The sequence below is a fragment of the Gopherus flavomarginatus genome, chromosome 8, assembly GCF_025201925.1.
Source record: "Gopherus flavomarginatus isolate rGopFla2 chromosome 8, rGopFla2.mat.asm, whole genome shotgun sequence".
NCBI classification, from domain to species: Eukaryota; Metazoa; Chordata; order Testudines; family Testudinidae; genus Gopherus; species Gopherus flavomarginatus.
The window spans coordinates 63,873,112-63,896,362 of record NC_066624.1 but is presented as its reverse complement, the minus strand read 5'-3'; the positions used below and the strand labels follow the sequence as shown (position 1 = coordinate 63,896,362).

The window sequence follows — 23,251 nt, the reverse complement described above, 5'->3', positions numbered from 1 at the left end:
AAGCAGCTGCTGGATATGGACACCAGATCTGGGCCCTGTGTAGGAGCGTTTGATGTGAATGCCAAGTGTGCTTATTTGAGGGTTTGCAGGGTTGTGTTCAGAGCCTGCAATCACCCACCACCAATACGTGCTGTTCTACAAGCTTGTCACCCACAGACATGCAGATCAGAGCCCCGCCCCCGTCCCATTCCACAGGCGAGCTGGGTAAGGGAGCAGGCTCTGCACCCCCGAAGGGAAGCACAAAGTGCATTGTTCCTGCTGGCACATTGCAGGTCCATGCTGCTCCAAATGCAGGCCAGAGATTTAAAGCCACAGCAAGCCCTTAAAGGAAAAAATATGTACAAAAGTACTGACCTAGGCCTAACTGGGAGGGATTATACACAAGTCTATACAGTGCTGGAGCACTGCTTCTCCTTTCTGGATACCCAGCCCCAAATATAGCACGCGAGGCCCCATCCTGCTGGGAACGCCAAATCTCCGCAGGCTGAGGAAAGCTGTGGGCGCCTGAAGAGCTCGTACTCCTGCAAGGAGCAGGATCTCCCTGGTGCTGGGGCCCCAGGGGGGAGGGATCAGGGTATAAACAAATCCTCCCAAAAGAATCAAGAAAAAAATTAGTGGTCTTATACAAGAGAGTGTATACGGGACACCTCCTGCCAAAGCTATACCTGTACTCACTAGAGGGTTAGCGTGAGAGTGTCTCCTAACCCCACTGAGCTAGGGGGACACACCCCACACGCACACACACACACACAGGCCTGGCCTGCTGGGTACTCACCGCAAAGGGGTTGTAGGAGGCAGCTGCAGCAGCTCCGTGGGCCCCTGCTGCAGAGGGCAGCATGGACAGCCCTGTGGAGAAGATCCCCAGTGCGCTGAGGTTCAGCCCTGGGATCAGGTTGGCTTGTTGCTAGAAATGCAAAACACAGAGATGTGGAAAACATGGAACAAATGAGGGGAAGTGGGAAGAAGAGGGGAAGCCACAAGCGCGGAAGTGCCCATTGACTCCTACATGTCCGCCCAGACAGCTCAATCCAGTGGAGCCCGTTCTGCATCAGCCCCATGACAAGCAGAACCGCCTGCAAACACCCTGGGGCCAACTGCGCCTGCTCCCACTGGACTAACTCTGGCTCTGGCCCTGACATTTGAGGTCTCTACTGGGAAGATGGGAGCAGTGGGAAGGGGGCGCTTACGTTGACGGCGACAATGTCATTCTCATAGGCCTCTCGCAACTTCTTCATGATCTCCACTTCGGCATTGGAGCAGGCCTCGATGCTGCCCTTCACCGTGATGGTCCGTTCAGGGTTATAAATGGTTAAATCCTGTAAACTAAGCAGTTACGGACAGGTGAAACTGCTGCCATCAAGGCAACAGAAAAGCAAGCTGCCTTCACCCTCCTGCTTAGAGCAGGGAACCTTCTCCTTGGAGCAGCCAGGAAGAACCCAGGGCTGCAGATTATTCCCCACTGGCCAGCCACTTCCACTGGCCATTATGCAGGGGAGGGAGCATAGCCTGGATGTCCTGTTTCCACTCCAGACCTTCCCAACATGGCTCGTTTTACTGGCATCTATGTCTTCACCAGTGCCAGGCTGGGTAGAGCACCCCTGCCTGTGTCTGTGCACCTTTGGAGGAGTCCTATGCTGGCTTCACATGCTCACCAGCATGTACCCTGAGGGCTGGCCTCAGCATCTCCCCTCCCGCAGCCAGAGAGCAAGGAACCCGGTTTTGGGCCATGCAGTAGCTCTTTGGGCTGAAGGCAGGTTGTTCTCCACCACCAGGATATCACAACTTACGGAGAGATGGTGATCTTGGTCCCTGTGTCTTGCTCAATTTTCTTCAGGTTTCGTCCCTCTTTGCCGATCAGTCTCCCAACCAAACTGTTGTGTGCTAAGATTTTCAAGGGAACCTCTTCGGCGCTAAAAGAAACAAAAGGCGTTTGGTGTTTTTTTAAGTTCCTTTTCCCCCTGTTCTCCTATTACCAGTATGCTCCAAACCGTGGAGTTCTCCTGGCCAGGAACACACACCAAAAGAAAAGAAAAGTAGGACAAAAACATCACGTGGACTTTTTTCACTGCAAAACCTGCACATTTGTAGAGTCTGTGTCATGTAAAGAATCTGACATGAGTCCTCTCCACACTTACAGAAAATCCAGACAAATAGCTCCTCCTGCAGCTAACTGTTTGGGGCAGGAGGGGAATCAAAAGAACCCGGATCTAGAAAGTCTGACTGCAACTGGGGCTGGTCGAAAATGGGTTGGTATTTTCCCATGAAAAAATTCAAACCACATAAAAAATATATTTCATTTGGTTCAAACTTCTTTAAGGGATTTTTAATTTTTTTCAATGAAATAAGTTGAATTGCTACTATTTGTTTCAAATTGCTGTTTGGAAAAAAGAAAATTGACCCGAATCTCCAGAACACAGGAAACGGACCCCCATTCCAGCAGGGAGAAGGGGAGAGAAGAAGCAAAGTGTTGAAAGCATGGGTCCTTAGGCATTACTGAAAGCTTATGGCCTTACATGTGGGCTGGCTTCCTTTGCTGTCAGATCAGGCATGTTCTAGTAACCAAAACTGTACATCAATTAGTTGTGCTGACTAAGCCTTTTAAACACACAAACATATTAAACCAAATCCCCATTCGTTTACATGGGAAACTATTACATTTTCTCTGCTGGACCTTTGGGGATTTATTCTTCAAACTGGCTCATTGCTCTCTGTCATTGTTTCTCCTGCCTGGTGCTTGTAGCTGCAGGGATCCTCCTCCTGTGGAATGCTCTGTGCGGAACACTTACGATTTAGTCTCGTCCGCCTCCTTCTGCATGATATCAAGGATCATGCGGCATGCTTCAGAGCACCCTTCAGGGCTGGCGTGGATGGTGATTGGCTTCTCAGCAGCACCGGCATTCTCCTTCCGATGGATGTCTACCCTGCACCAAGAGAATCAGCACAGAGAAGCCCGAGATCAGGCTGACATCATAAGGAACTTCAATGAAGCATCAAAGATAGTGCATCTATTTGTGTTACACTGTGTTTACACTGTGTCTACAGACAGTACCTCTGAACCAGGAGTCACACTCATGCTGCTGAAACCAGCTCTGAACCAACCGTCCTGAACGGATCAGAATTCAGCAAGTGGCTGCACTGACAGTTGTGCAAAACCATGGAAAACTCACCAGATGCACTCACCATTCAGGACAGGTTTGTTTCAAGGTTTGTTAAACTTTTTGCAGGAATCAGAGCCTAAGTTTTGAATGATTGATGGCCCAGGTTTGCGTGAACCCAGACTGACGTCTACAAAACATGAAGTTTCAAACAGTGTTGGCACTAAACCAGGTTCACCTCAGATTTGACTCTCTTTGGCTTTAAGATTTGGGGTTCATTTGCAAGTAAAAATCGAAGAGAATGAGTGGGGGGCGGGGAGCTGAGCCAACACAGATCAGCACAGAGCCAGTCCCTAAGACGCAGAGTTTTCCTGGTTCCAGCAGGTGCCAGTACTGCTATACGTTCTTCTCCTCAGCTTCTTCAGGATCCACCAAACACAGCAGGGCAACGGAGCTCTGCTGCGGCACCAAAGGCCTGAGGGCAGGGAGAAGCGTCACAGCCGCTGCACAGCGCAAGTGGTATGTTAAAAACCAAAAGGGTAAAGCGAGTGCGTGAGTGTGTGTCTCTGCACGTGTGTTTGTCCCAGCTGGAGAGGATGACCCCGCTCTGTGAGCACATGTGAGCGCTGCTCTCTTTGTTAGGAAATGTCTTGTATGTTACAGAGGAATAGTCACACTTAGGTAGTATCACATAGGAAAAGAATTACACCAAGAGAGGGATCTGGCCTTCAGTTTTGGTACTCTTGGAGATAGCTGTGTCTTAATTAGGGCTTTCACCTTCCCACAGCTGATTGTGACATGACAGGAACAGACCAGGGATCCATTTAGCCCAGCTAGCCTTCTCCAACAGCAGCTTGTACTGGATGCTTTCGAAGGAGATCAAATATTCCCCTAATGCACCTGGCCATATGTGCAACTCTTGTTCTCTCAGACTCTGGCTGGAGATCAGCTCATGCCAGCAGGCTGGACTGTGGCTTCACTCCACAGCCTGCATTTTGGGGCTCCAGGTGGTGTACCGGGGAGGGCTGTGCTGCAGGGGGAGCCCGGGAAGCATTTGGGCTGCTAGCCAGGGTGCAGCATGCATTTCCCCCACTCCCCACATTGGCTCTGCTCTGCTGGCCAGTGTGTGTGGCTACAGACTGGTCCTCAGGCTGCTCACTCTGGTGTGGCTGCTGTTGAGAACATGAGCCTGGAGCAGCTCTTGTGCTCACTCGGGATGCAGGAGAGCTGTGGCTGAGTCCTGCTCAGGGGGGTGGGATGGGGAAAGTGCCACGCACCCTCTCCTCAGACATACAGCTGACTACAATTTGTGACAGCTGCTACAAGGCATTCTAGTCTCTCTCAGAACAGGTCTAATTCTGTTCAGGCTCTTGAGAAGATCAATAATTTAATGATAAGCTGTGGGAGTCGCTGATGCAGGGTAACCAGATAATTGTATGTCACATTAATGCTGAGTACCGTGATGGATCTTGTAGAAGCATCTTCTCTTATGACTGCCAGGCTGAAGCTACAAAGGTTAGCAATCCTCAGTGTGTTTCAGAGTGAGCTGAATACCAGCTGGGGTCAAGACATTTTTTTGCCCAAGTAGGTGTATTATCAGGATTTGAACATTTTCCTCTGACGCTGCTGTCAGAAGTAGGACATCTAGAGGAACTAAATGATTGTGGATTAGTTCTGGGATGATAATTTCCTTGTCCTGCTATGTCTTCGTGTACAGGGTCAGGCGGCAGATGACGACTGATGAATTTTGGGTTAAACACAAATAGCTTTGGGCAATAACAAACTGGAGAGGGAAAACTGTGAAGAAAATCAGAATGTTACATACATGTTCAGCATTAGGGAGACAGATCTGAAAAACCTCACCAGCAGCAGACTCCTTCTTTAAACAACACAAGATTAGAGCAGGGGGAAAGGGTTAAAGTCGGACACACAGCCTGGGTGCTGCAATCTACTAGCAATTCTCTCACTTCCATGTATTGTACCCCTGACACAGAGCTCTCCTCTCTGAAGCCTCTACTTCTCAAGTCAGGGATTTTAGAAAGTGCCCTAAAGGCATCGCTTAGGAGGGCCTTGCTCACTAATCCTGTGATCAACCTCATGGCACATGCATTTTCTTCCCAACTTGTGTGTTCCTTGCTAGAGCAATGGGCTGAGATGACCTGACTCTTGGCCTATCTATGCCTGTGGGCCCTGCTCCTGTGCTGCGACGTGTGCCAGCATCGCACAGCAGCAACAGGGCTCGGTCTTTGAACGCACACAGCCTGGGAAGTGCTGCCTCTTGGTTCTGGTTGCCGGCAGCGCTCAAGTGTCCAGCCATTATGCATCTTTTCGGATACAACACACGCTCTGATCAGGAGTAGGGGGCCCTGTTACTGACCTCATCTGAGAAGAGACTCCCCCTCTCATGGGCCAATGTGAATGCTTTGGGAACTGTGACCCCAGGCAGGAGATGATCTTATGACCAGACGCCAATTTAATTCAGACTAGGGTGTTTAGTCACTGGCCAACACTGCATGCGGTGCTGAGCCAGCCTGCCCCAGAGGGAGCTTGGGAATGGACAGTGTAGCACAGAGGCATGATCCCTCCTCTAGCAGCAGGGTGAATGCATGAGGCACCGACTCCAATAATTGGACCACTTATTCCTGTGCCTAATTTCAGGCTCCCAGGTTGGACCATTCTGGCCAAGGTACTATTATGGCATGATGACCAGCACTGGCGTGCTGTGTGCCCCCTGCCGCTATGATTGCTACCATCCTAGACATCAGACTGAGACAAGGCAGTATTGCATTAACAGCATGGGCAATGATACATTCCTGGCATACAGGAGAGCACATTCTAGCGCACCCAATCTGAGCTGGGCAGCTACAGGCCACCTGCGGAGTCCTGGGGAAGGAAACACAACCGTTCGCAGTACTTACTTGGACTGGGTTTGCTTAGTGAGGTTCTTTATGGTCAAGCCCTCCTTTCCTATGATCGCACCAACAAACTGCGTGGGGACCAGGATCCGCAGTGGGAAATCGAGCTGTTTGGGCTGTGAGGAGCCCCCCGGGGAGGGGCCCCGCTCCCTGGAGGCACGGCCCCCCCGGCGGGACCGCTGAGGGGGCGGAGGGGAGCTCACCTCTTCATCCGGGATGTAGGAAATCTTGAAGGAATAATTCTCAAACTGGTGGCCACTGAGCTTCTCAATTGCTCTGAAAGGTAGAGAAAAGAAGCCACTGGTTAGGCTCTGCACCAGCTGCGGGTGCCAGGCCTGAGGCGCCTTTGCCAGGAGGTGAGCCACTGACCTGACCAGGTGCAGAGACTGTCCCAGTCCCTGTGGACTGGGTAAATGGCCACACTGTCTGGGCATGGTCCAGGGTCTCTCATAGGAGCATGGGCGTCCCTAGAGCAGAGATCTCATGCCTCCCCAAGCCTGGGCCTTCGCCCCATCAGAGACATCCAAATGCCTCAGACAGTCACAATGTGTCCAAAGGGTGTGTGTAACCCACTGCCACTTGGCAGGGCTCTGTTCCCCTCAAAGGCATGTCCTGCACCCCTACTCTGCACCCCTTAAGGGCCTGTCCTCTGCACAGCGCTCTGTCCCCCAGCCCCTGCTCCCTGCCCCTCAAGGGCACGTCCCCCACCCCTGCTCCCCACGGCGCTCTGTGTCCCCGGAACACTGCGGGGGTGATGAGCTTACTGCAGCCTCGACTAACTGATGGCTGGCATGATCCCAGCGCAGCTGATGGAGCCACACCACGGAGGCATTAGTGCAACATTGACTTGGTAGCTCTCTCCCAGCCCCTCCCAGGGCTGCCCAAGTCCCACCCCAGAGTAGAGAGACAGCTTCCCCTTCTCCACTCCTCAGCAAGGGAACACGCCAGCTCCATCTCAGCCTGGCAGGAGACAGCCAGGCCAGATGAAACTCGCACAAGTAGGGGTCCTGGCCAGTTCTCCCTCCCTGCAGCTCCAGGAGCGCCCTTCGCCCCAGCTCTGTAACCCCCAAACACCCCTGGAGATTCCCCAGGCAACAGCCACCTGCTAACAGCACTTTCCTAAGCCCACCATCGAGGATGAAAGTAATTTAAAGGACTTACTGGTACGCTGGAATAATTAGCAGGGGGCGGGGCCTCAACTGGAAGGGGGCGGGGCCTAACACCAGAAGGGGCGTAACCTTTAAATCCAGCTGCTGCACAGAGCCCCAGGCCCTTTAAATCGCTGCCTGAGCCCCTTGGTAGCAGAGGCGGCTTAAAGAGCCTGGGGTGATGATTTAAAGAGCCGCTGCTACCCCAGGGCTCTGGCAGGGATTTAAAGAGCCCAGGGCTCCGGCCACCACCAGAAGTCCCGGGCCCTTTAAATCACAGGCTGGGGGAAGCTGCGCCCTGATGGTTTGGTCGGCTGTGTACCGGCTCTTGCCATACCAGCTTACTTTCACCTCTGCCACCATCTGGCTAGCTGTGCTCTGCCGGCATGTGCCTTCCCTGTGAGCCCTGTCGGACAGCGGAGATGGGACACTGGGAGCCTACCAGCAAATCAAGTGTCGCTAGTGGCTGGAGCCATCCTGAGCACAACAGCCTTCAGCGTACATGGAGGGCACTGGGTTTAATCTTCCTTATACATCCTAAAGCCAGCCTGGTCAGAGCAGCTAATCAGCTCTGCATTCCTGGCCCTCTGCACAGAGGGGGCATAGCCTGTAGGGCAGCTTCCAGGATAGGGCTGCTCTACCTAACCAGCACAGGTGGGGCCAGGAGCCATGGGGCTGGAAAGCTGCCCAAGCTCCACTTTGCACGTACGCTGTAAGGTGCTGTATAGAACAGTCCACATCCCAAACCGGACCTCTGCTTGGATCGCTCTCTGTGGCCAGCCCCCCCCCCCGACTCCTGACAGCACAGTGAGGCCAACGCTGAGCCCCTCTGAAAATCCAGTCGGCACCCGGCTCTTTGTGGGCTGCCTGCAGTTCCTGCTCCTGGAGCTGCGGCAGGTTCTGTGACCAGCAGCACAGAAGTGGGAGAGTGCAGGGGAGGGGTGTCTCAGACCAGCTGATGGGGACACGGATCCCATGGATTTCTGGGCCAAAGAACTTTCTAGCCCACTCTGACCCACTGACAATAACTCTGGCAATTCCCCCAAGCCCAGGGCAAATGGATGGGGTGGGGGTTTCCCAGTCGGTTACTGAACTCTGACCCGGGAACAGCTCACTCTTTAGTGCCAGAGAAAGCCGGGGGGAACGGGGTTCTGGGTCCTCTTACAATAGTGAGGCTGTAGCAACTGCTCAGGGGGAAGCACGCGAGGATGCTTGTTGAAAGCAGATGACCACCAGAACCACCTCGGATTCGCAGAGCAACGGAAGGTGCTGGGGGCTCATCCACAGCGATGCCAATGGTAATGGAGCAGGGAGCTGCTCACTACCCCTACTGTGCAGTGAGAGCTTGCTACGGGAGAGGAGCTGAATGATTCGCTCCGGGAATGCTAGGTAACGGACCAGTGGGAGCTGCGACAGAGCAGCCGGCCCCGGGGGAGTGCAAGCCAGATGGGAGATGTCTGACCCCCCTTCCAGATACTTGTTCTTCAGGACACAGTGAGTTTCTGGGATCTCCAGCGTGTGACGGCTTCAGTCTCAGCTCATTAAGGGCCCGGCCCTGCTCCCTTTCTCACAATGAGCAGATCACAATGCCACAGATTGTCCTGTGGGTTTCATGGAGTGGTGGGGAGGGGGATGAATCAGGCCCTGGCCTGCAGTGACCACTTGTGTGTGACTGAACTTGTAAGACAACGTGATCTCACCAGCAAGGCTGGCTCCTGACTGGGGCCAGCTGAACCATTTGCCCAGGGCAAGTGACAAACAACGCCAGTGCCGGGGGACTGGTCACAAAGCAACTGGGCATGCAGCCACTTGGTGGGCACAGTGCCCCATCCTGCACAGCACAGGAGGGAACCAGGAAGGGTCAGATTCTGCCTCCATTTTGCATGCTGAGCAGTACTTTCCTGGGGAGGGGATGGGGGGGGGCTGAACCCACTGACTTCAGTGACTCCCTCCCCCACCCAGAGCACCTAAATATGCAGGGACATTTGGAAACACTGCCAGCACCTCCTGCTGGGCTCCCTTTCAAACTGAGCCAATCAGGTGGCTTAGTTTACTGCATATTTGGCCAAAGTACTGGCCCTACTGAAGCTAATGGGAGTTTTGTTATCGCTTTTGGCGGGGCCAGGATTTCACCCCTGGATGACACTGAACCTTTCGACTGAGTCCAGGCAAGGGGCAGTGCTAGCTGCTTCACACCAGGAGCACGGGGATGGACTCAGGGCTTGTCCTCCACACACAGACACTTAGTGTGTGGCCAGCCAGGATGCCAGCGTGCAGCACATTAACTGACCACGTGTATCCTGCCAGCGTGCACGAAAAGCTCTGCAGTGCACACAGCCATACGGGGCATCTGATACAGGGCCCAACAAAATCACACTCTCCGATTCATTCAAATCGCCTTGGACTGTCAGCGGAAACAAAAACTAGCGAAAGGGTCCTAAAGAAGAATGACTCTTAGCCAACAGCTTCATTAATTATCTAGAGAAAGGAGGAAAGAGAAAATAAAACCAGGAGGCCTAGCGAGACAGGATGAACCGGCAGAGCAGAACGAGCGTGAACGGAATCTGGACAAATGCAATCTGAACATCTAGGGGAAATAATTTGGGAAAAATGAGGCTGAATTTCAAGGAAAATCTTCCTGAGAGCAAGATCAGTAACCACTATGGGATCAGCGACACCCCCCTCGTGTGGCACATCCCAACCGAGGCCTTCAGGACCTAAGTCTTTCCCCTCCCCTGAGTCGAGGGACAGCTCACTGCCAGCATGTCAGAACACTGGGTCAGTCGCAGGCAAACCCAGTATTTGTTACATGGAAATAAATGAGCCCCACCCCAGCGAGGTGGAGCGCCAAAAGGTGAATGCAAGGAAAGGCATTGCCTGGAGGGAGGAAGAAAGAGAGAGGGTGAAAGAAAGGATGAAAGAGAACAAGAGCCACTTACACTTTTGCTTCTTCTTTTGTTGCATACGTTACGTTGACAACGGCCGTTTCTGTGTCTGTGTTGACTAAGGGGAAAGCAACACACGCTGGCATTAGCTCGTGGACGGAGAAGGTCATCGTCACCTTTTCCTGGGTGACAGTTGCTAAGCCGGTCAGCTGTTCCTGGCCAGGGGTGGGTTTGATTGCTCTTTAGAGTGAGAGGTTGGGAGGGAAGCCATTTCCCTGGGCTGGGTGCCTGCGATGGTGGGCTTGGTTAATCTTTGCTCAATGGCTGATCTATGCCCCTTGTGGATACTAAGTTCAGGAGTAGCTGGGTGTGGGCCTCATTCTTGGAGCTGCACACTCTGCTCCTGCCATCTGAGGCCTGTCCTGCGCACCAGCTGGGTCACAGCGGGGTGCGTGTCGCTCTGTCTGGCTGTGGGTGGAGGTGAATGAGTGCCCACTGTTAACAGTGATGAGAACTCCAAACTCATTTTCTTTGTGACTTGGTCAGCAGTTTTTAACCATTGTCTCTAGGTGCTGCACCAGTGATTTAGTGTCCCCAGCCTGTTACGCTGGTAAACAATTCAGCTCTTTGATGGGGCTTAAGAACAGCTGCGTCCAGGGGAGGATGAGCATTGATGCATGGTTAATGCAGGGCTCTGTCTACTGCTGAAGGTGAACAGAAGGGATCGCCTCTTTCCAGGAGTTCTTGGAGACATCTCTCTAGCCCAGCTTCACCCCATGGCCAGGATGTTTTGTACAGACACTAAATTGCAAAGGGAAACTTTTCTATTTCCTACTGCGAATGGGCCAGGTAGTCCAGCCCTTTGATCACTGCTGCCCAGGCTGGCAGGTGCTGCCTCTGTGCTGCGTGACACAGCTGAGGAGAGCTGAGCGTAGCTAAGTGAAGTGGCCCAGAGAACAAGGGGGAACAGAAAAACAAGATGCCCCTGGCTGCCGTCCTGTGGCATTACCAGGAGCCAAAGTGCCCCCCACGCTGGCTCTGAGCAGCTGGTGAATGACTGCTTGGGGCTCTCTCTCATGTGCCCAGGGGAAGATTCACATTCTTGGTAAGGTGGGATTCCTAGTGGAGTGCAGTGACACTAGAGGGCCATCCCTACCCTTTGGGAGAGAAGTGAAGCTCTTATCTGAACCAATGGCAGTTGCCGGGAGCTAGGAGGGGCCTCTCCTGGGCGCTGCCTGGCATGTAGCTGCTGGGGCACTGAGGAGGGAGCTTGGCCAAGCTTCTCTGCTGTGTGCCTGCCTGTGACTCTTCTCTTCATGTCCTGTGCTTTCTGGGGACCCGCCCCTCTGCCCCCACACTGCGTGAAACATCCTAGGGCTTTCTCCTGCCCTCTCCCCAGTCCAGGTGGGATGAGTCAGGAAGGCTGGTCTGTGCTAGACTAGTTGCTGCCATCACCCTCTACCATACGGTTTCACAGCAGCGTGGGAGCTGCACCCTGCAACAGCTGGAGCGATGGGAGTCTTGGGTTCTAATCCAGGCTAGGCCACTGATCTGCTGTGGGATTTCAGGCAAGTCACTTAGATGATCTGTGCCTCGGTTTCTCCACTTGAGCATCACACTTCCCTAATTCACAGAACTCTTGCAAGGGCTAACAGAGGCTCAACGGACCTCAGAGAAAAGGCAGTAGACAAAGGCCAAGCAGTGTTACTGTTATGCAGTTACAGCACCCCGGTGGCAGAGGTGGGCAAACTTTTTGGCCAGAGGGCCACATGTGGGAATAGAAATTGTATGGCAGGCCATGAATGCTCAGAAAACTGGGGTTGGGGTGTGGGAGGAGGGTGAGAGCTCTGGTTGGGGGTGTGGGCTCTGGGGTGGGGCTGAGGAGTTTGGGGTACAGAAGGGTGCGCCGGGCTGGGATGAGAGGTTCGGAGGGCAGGAGGGGGATCAAGCCTGGGGCAGAGGGTTGGGGCGTGGGGAGAGGCTGAGGGGTGCAGGCTCCGAGCAGCGCTTACCTCAAACGGCTCCCAGAAGCAGCGGTATGTCCCTTCTCTGGCTCCTATGCAGAGGTGCAGCCAGGCAGCTCTGCACGCTGCCCCATCCGCAGGCACCGCCTATGCAGCTCCCATTGGAGCGCCAAAGGGGGCCATTGGAGCACACAGGAGCCAGAGCGGGGCCATGCTGTGTCTTCCAGGAGCCACGTGGAGCGGCCCCGACCAGCGCTCTGGCTGGAGTGTGGAGCATGGCAAGCCCCAGATCCCACTCCCCAGCAGGAGCTTGTGGGCCGGCTTAAAAAGGCTAGTGGGCCGTAGTTTGCCCACCCCTGCTTTAAAGGGTGGTTTATACTCAGAGGCTGATTCCCAAATCTGCCCAGGGGACCTAGAGGCCCTGAGGGGTTGAGATACTCCGCCAGAGCGCCCAGTCCTGAAATCCCCTCTCAGGCAAAAATACCACTGACTTAATGGGGCCATTTCTCCTGTGGCATGGATCTGATCCTGTTCTAGGCTCAGCCCAACAGGGACCCTGGGGGATTTCTCTTGCACTGATCTCTCAGGCACTGCCGAGAGCTCACACCCAACACATCGCTGATGTCACAGAAAGGGGCTCCGGGACAGCTCTGGTAAATGCCTTGCACTCTGAGTACAGAGTACGGCAAAGTCTCATTAAAAATCAATCAGACATAAAAATACTGCCCCCGCCCATCGTGTGCAACTGCCCCAGGAACGGCCTAGCAGAAAACAAAGGCACCCTTTTAGTATGCTAACAGGGCTTTTGGGACATGCTCTGGATAGCTGCTAAGCCCTGCATCCCTGTGGTGCAGTCTTGCAAGATCATGTGTCCACACATGTATGTATGCACACATGTGTATTGCCTTGGAGAACACTTTGCAAATCTCCATCACTTGCTTGAACACAATGGGGTGCAGCTCTGATGAGCGCAGGATTTTGTGGTGCCCCCAGGGCCAGATTCTGGCAGCCTCATGAAGGGGGAGTAGGCCTTCACCCTGCAAACAGACCCAGCAGGACGGCCAGAGAAATGAGGGACTCCTACTCAACAGCAGCTAGCGCTGATGGCAGGATCAGGCCCCAAGCCACGCATCGCTTTATCAGATGAGCCCAAGCGTTATCAGCAAAAGCCAAACTGCTGCCTGGTCTCAGGTGGGCCCGGGGCCTGCCCTGTGTGGGCAGCCCCGTGCCCAGCAATGTGGAAGCACGGAAAGAGGAGGCGGCTGGGTGAGGATAGGTTTGGGGATCTCCTGCCATTCCAGGTGCTGTCTAGATGGCTTCTGGATTCCAATGGCCTTTTACTGCCAACCTGCACTGCTCCCGAGTCAAAGGGCTGCAGGCCAGTTGGCTCTGGTCTGCACGACAGTCAGAATCCCAGATAATGGGACTCGCAGCTGTGGCACTGAGTGGGCCCATGTCCTGCAAGGCAGCGTGCCACCATCCGAGCCCCGCCCTGACAGACAGCATGGGCTTTTCTCCCCTCCTCACCTACAGGCCAGGTAGGAAGTAGCTTGGAAACCCACCTACTGGCAATACAGCCGAGCTAGGAGCACTTTGTCCCACTTTGGCCTGGTCCGCAATGACCAGGCAAAACAGTATCATGTATCTGAAGAGATGGGTTGGGCAGAGACTGAGCACAGAGATTTCCAAGGAAGCGGGGCTGGCGGGGGTGGGGGGTAGAGTCTCCTAAGCGGGAGGGGTGGGGGACGGACGATGCCACCTACCCATTTCTTACCTTGTTCCACATTCTCTACAGTCCCATACTGAGCTAAAAGTCCATCTAGCACCTGAAAGAGAAAGCATCAAGCAATGCAGGGTGAGTCAGCCTGGAAGGGCTCCCAGGGTTAAAGACCTAGCGATAGCGACCCTCCCCTGTGCATCTGGCTGACCTGAGGAGCAGAGCAGAGTTCCGGCTCTACCTACACAAGACAAGTATCAGAGGGGTAGCTGTGTTAGTCTGTATCCCCTTTCACACAGCAAGCCTCTGAGTGTGAACCCCCTTACACATTAAAACCACTTTTTTATATATTTAACACCACTATAAATGCTGGATGCAAAGCAGGGTTTGGGGTGGAGGCTGACAGCTCGCAAACCCCCAGCTAATAATCTTGCGACCCCGAGGGGTCCCAACCCCAGTTTGAGAACCCCTGCACAAAAACAACGAGGAGTCCAGTGGCACCTTAAAGACTAACAGATTTATTTGGGCATAAACTTTTGTGGATTAAAAAAAACCTACTTCTTCAGATGCATGGAGACATGCACTAACACTCCAGCCAGGATGGAGACATGCATCTGAAGAAGTGGGTTTTTTACCCACGAAAGCTTATGTCCAAATAAATCTGTTAGTCTTTAAGGTGCCACTGGACTCCTCGTTGTTTTTACACAAGGCAAGTGACCGGTTGCTGACTGTGTCTCTTCAGCCCTTGTCACCTGAGGTTCAACACGCCCAGCTGCTGGGCTGGATGGACCAAACCACTTTTCGATTCCCGGCACAGCACACCCTCAGGCACGTCCTTGGAGGGAGAGCTGACAATGGCTGGGTCTGGCCTTCTGAGGGGGGAAGATGTCCTTTTCCTAGTGTAAACAGGCACTGAAGCCCAAATGAACTGGCAGCTGAGTCTCTCGAGCACACTGTCCCTATGGCAGCTATTGCTGGCATCAGAATTGGACTCGGCCGCCTCCAGACCTTCTGAGTCACCCCAGCGAACTTCGCCACAGCAGGAACAGAGGGGAAATGCCACCTCCAAAGAAACCCTGGAATATGCTGGAGGTACTTCCCCAGAGCCCATCACATCAGCTGCATGCTGGGTCTGGCTTTGGTCAGCTGACGGCAAGGAACCCAGGGCGCTTCCCAACATGAGCCACTCCCCAGCCTGGCACCTGGTGCCAGGCAGAAGCAGCAGGTGGATTATTTTCACTAGGCAGCTCCTCTCCCGGGACTGCGATTCTGTAGCCACTTTGAGGAGATGGGACATCTTGAGCTATAGCCAAGCCACACTCACACCGTGCGCCTCAGGCTAGGAAACACAGTGTCACTTCTGCAAAGGCTGCTTTCTGCTTCCCTCCTCAAGCCACTAGGAAGATGCCACAGGACAAAGCTCAGACTGCGCTTGCAGCTCCTGCCCAGCCTCCAAGGTTTATTCAGATGCAATGACAAAGGAGACTTTGTAGGAAGTGGGAATCTACTTACCTCCCACTGTAGGTGAGGGGGGATGTTCCGGATCTGAATCTTCCTGCTCCTGTAAAGAAACCAGCACAGATTAGCCCAGACACCACTCCAGTTCCTGGGCTGCCCAGCCAAGCAGCTATCCCAGCTGGGGGTGCACGTGGGATATACTATCTGAAACTCTAGCGACACACCTGAGGGACCACAGCACAAGTGAGGACAGTAATGGGCAGGGCTTGGGAGTGTGGCTGCTTACACCCAAGCTAGTTAACCCAGGTGCTCAGAGCCAGAGACCAATCCCCCTCACTAACGCTCCAGCCACCCCCATGATTCCCCTCACTTACTCATTTGTCTCACAATTCAGGTGGAGGAAAAAATCCCAACCCTGCCCCTCCTCCAGCTGTGAAGCAGTAACCCCCGTCTGCTAAGGGAACAGGTATGATGTGATTTTACAGAGCATGAAGCAAACCCAGTGGCAGGGTAAAACACTGCCTGGGTGGTGTTAGGAGTACAGAAAGAGCTCCAGTGCTCCCAGACAGTTCTCTGAGAGCAGGAGCCTTGTCTGTTTCAATCTCCTGCATTCGCCCGAAACCCAGGAAAGCCGATGGAAGGTTGGCACATGTGTGTATCTGCAATTACACACGCACCCGTGCTCCAGGGTTTGGAGATCAGGTCACTACCTGGAGGAGTCAAAATTTTACCAACAATTTGTCCCTTCCTTTGGAGCCACGTGCAAGTCTTTGGAGCCACGTGCAAGTCTTTTGCATTGGAACCAACAACGTGGGGTGCAGCAAAGGGGGGGCGGCCTAGGAGGCAGTAAGAATGCTGGGCCAGGAAAACCATGGCAGAATTTCCTTAGACACAACTGCAGGGAGAGCAAATTCTGCCAAGACAAAGCCCACGGTGTTGCAGCTGCACCCAGGGCCAAGGAGGCAGAGGCCTCTACCTCTGGAGCCATTGGCAGGCGTGATTTGGGAACAACACATGGTTAGAGGAGACAGGCTGCAGCTGAAGGAAAGGGGACAGGCTAATTTAATGTCAGCCAGCACAGGGCAGTCGCCAGGCTCTTAGTAGAGGGTGCGTGTCACGGAGTCACCGGGCAATGCTCTGGAACTGCTCCCCACCAAGCCAGTCAGGACTTTGGGGAGCCTCCTCTCCCTTGGAGCAGACTTGTTCAGGGCAAGCAGCTCACACGGCTTCACCTCCTGGGTCTCTCCTTGGAGCATTCAGCATCCTCTGCCCCTCCGTGCGCTTCCCACAGCGAGCCCGCCTCAGTGGGGTCCTGGGGAAGCCACAGGGTCCTGCTGACTGCGAAGTGGGGGTGATGTGACTCTCAGCCAGCCAGTAAAACAGAGGTTTATTCGATGACTGGAACAGGGTCTAAAACAGAGCTTGTAGGTACAGAGAACCGGACCCCTCGGACGGGTCCATTCTAGGGGGCAGTGAGCCAGACCCCCCACATCTGCACTTCACTCCTCGACCCCAGCCAGCTCCAGAATAACAACCCCTCCATCCTCTCCTCCTCCGCGCCGTTCCTTTCCCAGGCCAGGAGGTCACCTGACCTCTTTGTCTCCAACACCTTTAGCTGGCACCTTTGCAGAGGAGGGGCCCAGGCCATCAGTTGCTAGGAGACAAAGTGTCAGGCATTTAGGTGCACTGGCCCTTTGCTCTGCCAGATACTTAAGAACTGCCATGGGGAAACTGAGGCACCAAGACCGTATTCAGAGAAAACATTAAGAACATTCCTAGTTCATCACAGTGTGCCCACACTGAACCTGGAAGTAGAATTTCCAGCTCAGGCAGACATACCCGTATTAGTGCTGATCCAGCAGTGCAGACGGCAGGAGGGGCTGGCTGCTCCCCATACACTGAGTTTCACACAGGATCATGCTCTCGGGGTGACCAAGCCATGCTGCTGTTTTTAGCACATTACGGCAGGCACATCCGCCTGAACTGGGAATTATGGCACCAGCTCCCATGAAGCTGTACCCAGAGAGATGGGGTGGGAAAAGCAAACCTTGTCCATACTCTCTGATTGCCATGGGCATTAGCAATCCCACTGTGAGACCCCGGCAGAGCCTAGGCGTGGGAGTGTTTACCACAGTGTGGCTAGGTGAGGTCATATCCTGGTGGGCAGGGGGTACAGTGTTGACCTCTTGGTAAAACCTACCAGCACCTTGCCTCCACTAGGGTTTTCCAGCAGGACAGCTCATGCACATTGGTTATCCTGCTGTAACCCCCCCTCCATCGACAATGAAGATGTAGCTGGAGACAATGCCAGGGCAGTGCTTCGGGCAGAACTCTCACACAATGGAGATTTTCCACTGAGCGGACCCGACCTCTGCACGGCCTGGTGGAGGAACCACGATCGGATCGGAGCTGAGCCAATTTCAAAGAACGCTGCAGGGTTCACCTCTGTGCAACAACCAAACCAGGGAAGGACGACCCAGCCAGACCCCCCAGGCAGGACAAGTTGCTGCACTGTAACAGGCACAGAGCAGTGTCCACTGAAGTCCACTGTAGACAATACTGCACACCTGACTTCCAAGACACACCATTCATATATTATGGGATGGCAGAGGGCAGCTAGAAAACTCCAAGATGTCAGAGCTAGCCACACATTTCAGGGTGTCTCCTCCAGCACCTCTCCCTTGGCTTTCTGTCCTGGGTGAGAGCCCCACTGCCATCGAAGTTCAGATTCCAGCCATGAAAAGCCAGCACTAATGACCGGCAGTGACATCATCATTACTAATCAGCCCTCCTGAACAAGCTCGGGTGCATCACAACGTTAGGACAACACACTGCCTGGAAAGGTCATGAGAGAGAAGCTGGGATGACACAGGGACCTGGAAACACTCAGGGGTGTTGCGGGAGGGAATGAAAAGCAGATGATCTCAGTTGGTGTGGGTAGATAAAGTGTATCTGCCGTGCCCTGGATACTGATGAGGTGTTTTCTATGGCTTGACAGCGCCCAGCCCTGCACGGGTGTGCCGGGGGTGAGCAAAGCCTTCCTCTCTCTTGTGCATCAGTGCAGAGGCCAGGCAGAAAGCACGCAGCCATGGCCCATCCCCACTACTCCATCAGTTTCTGCAATCCTGTGAGGTCTGGGGGGCCCTAAGCCACCTGTGCTAGGCACAACGGGCCACATTTACAAAGAGATTTCAGTGTCTAATGGGATTTACGTAAGTGCCTAAGCAGGTTAGGTGCCTAACTCCCTCTGTTAATCTAGCACAGTGCCCTAGAAGTGCCCACTTTAGGCACAGTGCCACCACACCGCTGGCCACCAGGAAGCCCTCGCCAGGTACTCATCTCTCCTGCTCTGAAAGGGGATCTAACATGACCACAGCTTCTGAAAGCACTTCCAGTCTCTGCAGCAAGGCTGCTGGTTCCTGCTGCTAGCTGTGTTCTCCGGTGACTCCGAACCAGCATCGCCTACACCTCCTCCGGCAGCAGGGCAATTAGAGCAACTCCTCTGACCTCCTCCAGCAGTGGGGAGCAACAACGGTTTGATCAGAGCATAGAGAGCGCAGCACACTAAGGAAACACGGCCTGACTTTGCCAGTGCCCCACCATCCCAGGGCACACAACGGGGAGCTGACGAACTGCCTTGGAAACGATTCAAATGCCCCTGCCAGTCAAGACAGTGAAAATTCACAGCTCCTGCAGGTTAGTGGGGGGGTGAAGGGAGAGGGAGCAACATTTTCTGTTCTCCTCACAACTATTTTCCCAACCCCCAAAGCAGTGCTCAGAGGTGGGAAACCTACTGTGCTGCAAGGAAAACCGACCGCCTTGTACACCTCCCCTGGCTGGGGGGCACATGCCTGGGGCTGGGACAGGGGCTTTTATCCCTCGCTCCCCTTCCACCAAATCACAAGGATGACCAAGAGATGCATTGCTAAGCAGAGGTGCCACAGGTGATCAGCCCCGCTCTGCTGCAGAAACAGATACCAGGCATGGAAAAGACTTAGCCTTGGGAGGTGGTGTACCAGTTTTACCAGCAGGAGTTTGGGAGAGGCACAGCACTTCTAAGCAGCAACACCACACAGACCTCACATCTGAGAGACGCAGTTGGCACTGACTGCCCCACATCTGCTCCTGGGGGGCACCCCAGTTCAGGCACCTGCACCTGCATTTCCCCTCAGAGGTCCAGCAAGGGCCCTCAGTCTCAGGCTTCCAGCTCCCTAGCTGTTGCCTTTCCTGGGTAGAGTCTGGCGCCTCTCTCCCTTCTGACTGGGGTATTCCCAGGCTGCCTTCACTGTGTTAGCTCCAGCACAGACAGCCCTGCTTGCTTTCTCCTCAGAGACTGGTAACAATGATTGCTCCAGATATGTTACCACCCAGCTCTTTCTAAGCCAGCCCACTCTATTCTTCAGGTAAAACACCTTACAGAGAAAAGGTATCAAAAACAATACAACAACCTGCACCCCTGCTAACAGCTCACCAGGCATCAGTCCCTCTTCCATCACCCAGGGGACATCTTTGTGGCCACTAGTTCATCAGAGCTTCAGCTCTGAACAAGGAACCAGTCTTACGAGTTCATTAGCATCACCCTCCCTACACCAGAAGGTATGTCAGATCCAGTCTGGCAAGTCCTACGTTCACATGCTTTCAGGACTTCTCCCATCTCGAGCCCTAGAACAGTTCCGCCCACTCCTGCAGCCAGTGCAGTCAGAAAGGAGCAGCTAACGGTTCCAACCTGCCAAGGATTCCCCACCAAGCACATTTCCCTGAGGCCGGGGCTAATGGTGCTTCTGGAAAGGCCCTGGTACTGGTCAGTGTCTCCGGACCACACTGGCAATGCAGAGAAGAGCAGAGAACAGGTTGATTTGTCTAGAAATCCTCAGTTTCAGGGAATCCGTTTGTTCACACTGACAGAACTGTCCAGCGAAGCGGCTGGAGCACAGTGCTCCATGGACTGAACTTCATTTGCCCTTTTGCCTTCAGAGGCACAATTCCTGGGCTTGTCGGGGCTCCACTCACTTTGGCATGCTGCACAATGCGAGATGAGCCACATCAGCACCCAAAGTGAGGGCAGGGCACTGGCGATTTTTATACATTTGTATCGCAGCCAAACCTGACTAGAATTTCATGAGGCAAGGAAAAGACACTTCCCTGGTCCCAGGGCCCTGCTTCTGCTAAATTTCAAAAGCCTGCTGCAAAGGAAACCTCTCATTTCTAAAGTCAAGAAGAAAAGAGAGAGAGAAAAGTCCCTTTTCCCCTGCAGTGGGCTGGCTCCTGAGGTCCTTCCTCAGAAGGAATGTCCATCAACTGCAATCGCTCCCAAGGATTAGTGGATGTCTGCATAATGGTATGTAGCCCCCTCCCGGCACTGTGGCCAAGATCTAGGGCTTGGGGAAGGGACTCACTCACTCCCCCTTCCTTGCAGGATTACGCTGCGCCTCTCCTCGCCACTAAGGAGAACAGAGTTGCTACTGAGAAGGTGTCAGTGTAGCCATCACGTGTGTCACCTGAATAGCTGGTCCCTCGGTCCTGAGCCAGGTGTTTCCATGGCTCCCCTCAGTGGAGGCCACTGAGTGGAGCATCCACTGCCTGAGGACCCTTGTAAAGTCCAGGCATTCTCCTGCCCGACAGTCCTAGTGATGTCACGGCCTGTCTCCGGTAACCTGCCCCGCTCTGCCAATAGATATCATACAGCTGGAGCGCTCCAGAATGCCGAGCGACATACCCCGGGTGCAGCACAACAGCTGGGGCACAAAGGCCTTCTTCCCCCACAGCCACAGAGACCAGAAACATCAGCACTCCCAGTACCTCAGCCAGCAGACAATGACTACGAGAAAAGACCCTCACCCCCAGTCATGCCTGAGAATGTGCCCCCTCCTCAAACAGATGACATCTGCAGTGTGCTTTAGTCACCAAATCTGGGGTATTCTGGACCAAGTTCCAGAGCCCGAACACCCTGCCATCTGCCTGCTCCCTTGGATAACGAGGGAGAGCCAGTTGTAGCAGCATGGCATGGGGCAGAGGTGATCCCTCAGGTAGGCCAGTCCCAGGCCACAATGGGTTCTGTGGGTCAGAACCAGCCCCCTGATTAATAACATCCCTGGGTCCATTAACCTTGAGGACAGAGCATCCAACCGGACCCTTGCCCTGGCAGGAGAGATGCTCCAATCTCAAAGCACATGAGGCAACGATTGCTGACCCAGGGCTAACTTCCACTTGCCTCACCTCCAATGCCAACCCAAAAGCCAGGTCCCCAGTGTGACCAGCTGCATGAGCTGAGCCAGTGGCTACTTTGGATAGACCGGGAGACGTGGACCTGGCTCAGAAAACTCATCCTGGGCATGCAGAGGGAAGTCACTGAGAACAATCGATCTCTGGGTATCTGTTGCCACTGCCACAGGATGCAGAGGAGGCAGCACAGTGGGGTGAGTGGCAAACTACTGCCAGGGACCATCATGCTCAGTAGCACACTCATCAGATCCCATTTTGGAGGGGGAAGCCTCCTACCCCAGAGATCGGATGCAGTTACCCTGCTTTAGTCCCTGCCGTACCAGCTGGTGACAATGGGGCCAAAGCAGGCCCAGCAGCAGCATACATGCCTGAGCAGCTACCCACCATGAGCGCAGTTCACACCAGTGCAAGGAAGGAGACCTTGGTGGCTCAGCATGGGCTGAAACGGCCCTCTCTGGACCTTGAGCCCTTCACTCGTTATGCCACTAGAATGACTAACTTGGCCTATCCCCTACTACCTGCTTTGAACACAGCACATGTCCACCCCCACCTGCCTCAGGAATCTTCTGCCCATCCTCCGCCACACGCCTTGCCTCCACTACCGCTGCTCCCTCTCAGCAGCCTCCCCTTGGGTCCACGTGCCAGCTCCAGGCCAGTCAGAGTGTTGCCGTCCTGTCCTCACTGTCTAGAGGGATGCAGTCATGTCTTCTCAGCTTTTCTCCTGGACGCTTTGCCTGCAAGTCCCCCTCACCCCTACCCCCCAGGATCTCACCTCCACTCCGGCCTCAGCCCTCTCCTCTCTGCTTGCAGTGCCTGAGGCTCTTCCATGAATGGCCCAGTGGCTGCTGTTGCTCCATGGAATTGTCTGCCTAATGCTCTCCATTCCACTAAGCTCAAACCCCACCTTCCATGCTGCCTGCAACCAGCAAACAGCCAACTGCTTCCCACACCAGCATGGCCCTTCCTTGCGGGCTGCCCCACCCAGGCCCATCCTTTCTGACTGGACTGCCATGATTCTAGCTGTCGTGTTCACTGCACATTTCACAATGAAACGGAACGGTCTTCTGGAGAGCCAGGAACCTCAGCAGTGAAGGCCAAGACAAGGCTTCAAAGATCAGGATGATTTCCACTCTCTCCCCCACCAACAAATTCTTGGAAAAGCCCTTGCACTCCTCAACTTTTGCACGTGAGCTGCGAGCTGAGGAGAATGTCAGATGGCCTTTGCGGGGAATCAGAGGTAGCTCCGGAGACACAAGGCTTAGAAAACAAAGCTGCTCACTCTGGCAAAAGTCACCCAACTCTTTCAGTCACCTCGTCTCTGGGAAGAAGCCTGGCCTACAAACTTCCCATCAGTTTCCTTCAGGAGCCTTTTGCTAGACTGAGCGTACAGGGCTACTTCTGAAAGCCATGGCCCTCATTCCGAGAGCTATTCACTTCCAAAACCAGCCCACATGAATTCTCCGTCCGCCTTTGGTGAACTTTAGACTATTTACCAAAGGCCTGACAGGCTTCCCCCAAGTAGATATGTTCCCCATAAAGACTCAGCATGCTCTGCGAAGCTGGAAGGCCCACAAGGCCTCCTGCAGAGATTATAACGCCCGCAAAACTGCTGCCACAGAGATTACAGGCTGTGTCTGAACTACTCGTTTCACGAAGAGCTAAATTCTGCCACCCTTACTCATGGCCAGCAGCATCTTAATTTGCATGTGGTTCAGTCTACTCACAAAGTAAGGCACTGCTCAGAGTGAGTAAGAGTGGCTGAGGGTAGCTCATAGCTACAGTTGTCTCCAAGTTTCCTCCCAAGCCCAACCTGAAAACGCACAGCTGGAAGATAACAGGAATTCTCC

At 54.0% G+C, this 23,251-nt stretch overlaps 1 protein-coding gene across 3 annotated transcripts in view; it reads right to left on the bottom strand.

Moving 5' to 3' along the window:
• The window catches only part of IGF2BP2 (insulin like growth factor 2 mRNA binding protein 2), a 106,267-nt gene that overhangs the window by 27,563 nt on the left and 55,453 nt on the right, over positions 1–23,251 (bottom strand). For all 3 annotated transcript variants that reach the window (XM_050965503.1, XM_050965505.1, XM_050965504.1), the window contains exons 3-10: positions 15,237–15,285; positions 13,782–13,833; positions 10,098–10,161; positions 6,014–6,286; positions 2,787–2,921; positions 1,788–1,910; positions 1,188–1,323; positions 776–904 (exon numbers count right to left, since the gene is read on the bottom strand). In XM_050965503.1, the coding sequence (XP_050821460.1) occupies positions 776–904; positions 1,188–1,323; positions 1,788–1,910; positions 2,787–2,921; positions 6,014–6,286; positions 10,098–10,161; positions 13,782–13,833; positions 15,237–15,285 (961 nt within the window). The remainder of the gene's footprint in view (positions 1–775; positions 905–1,187; positions 1,324–1,787; positions 1,911–2,786; positions 2,922–6,013; positions 6,287–10,097; positions 10,162–13,781; positions 13,834–15,236; positions 15,286–23,251) is intronic.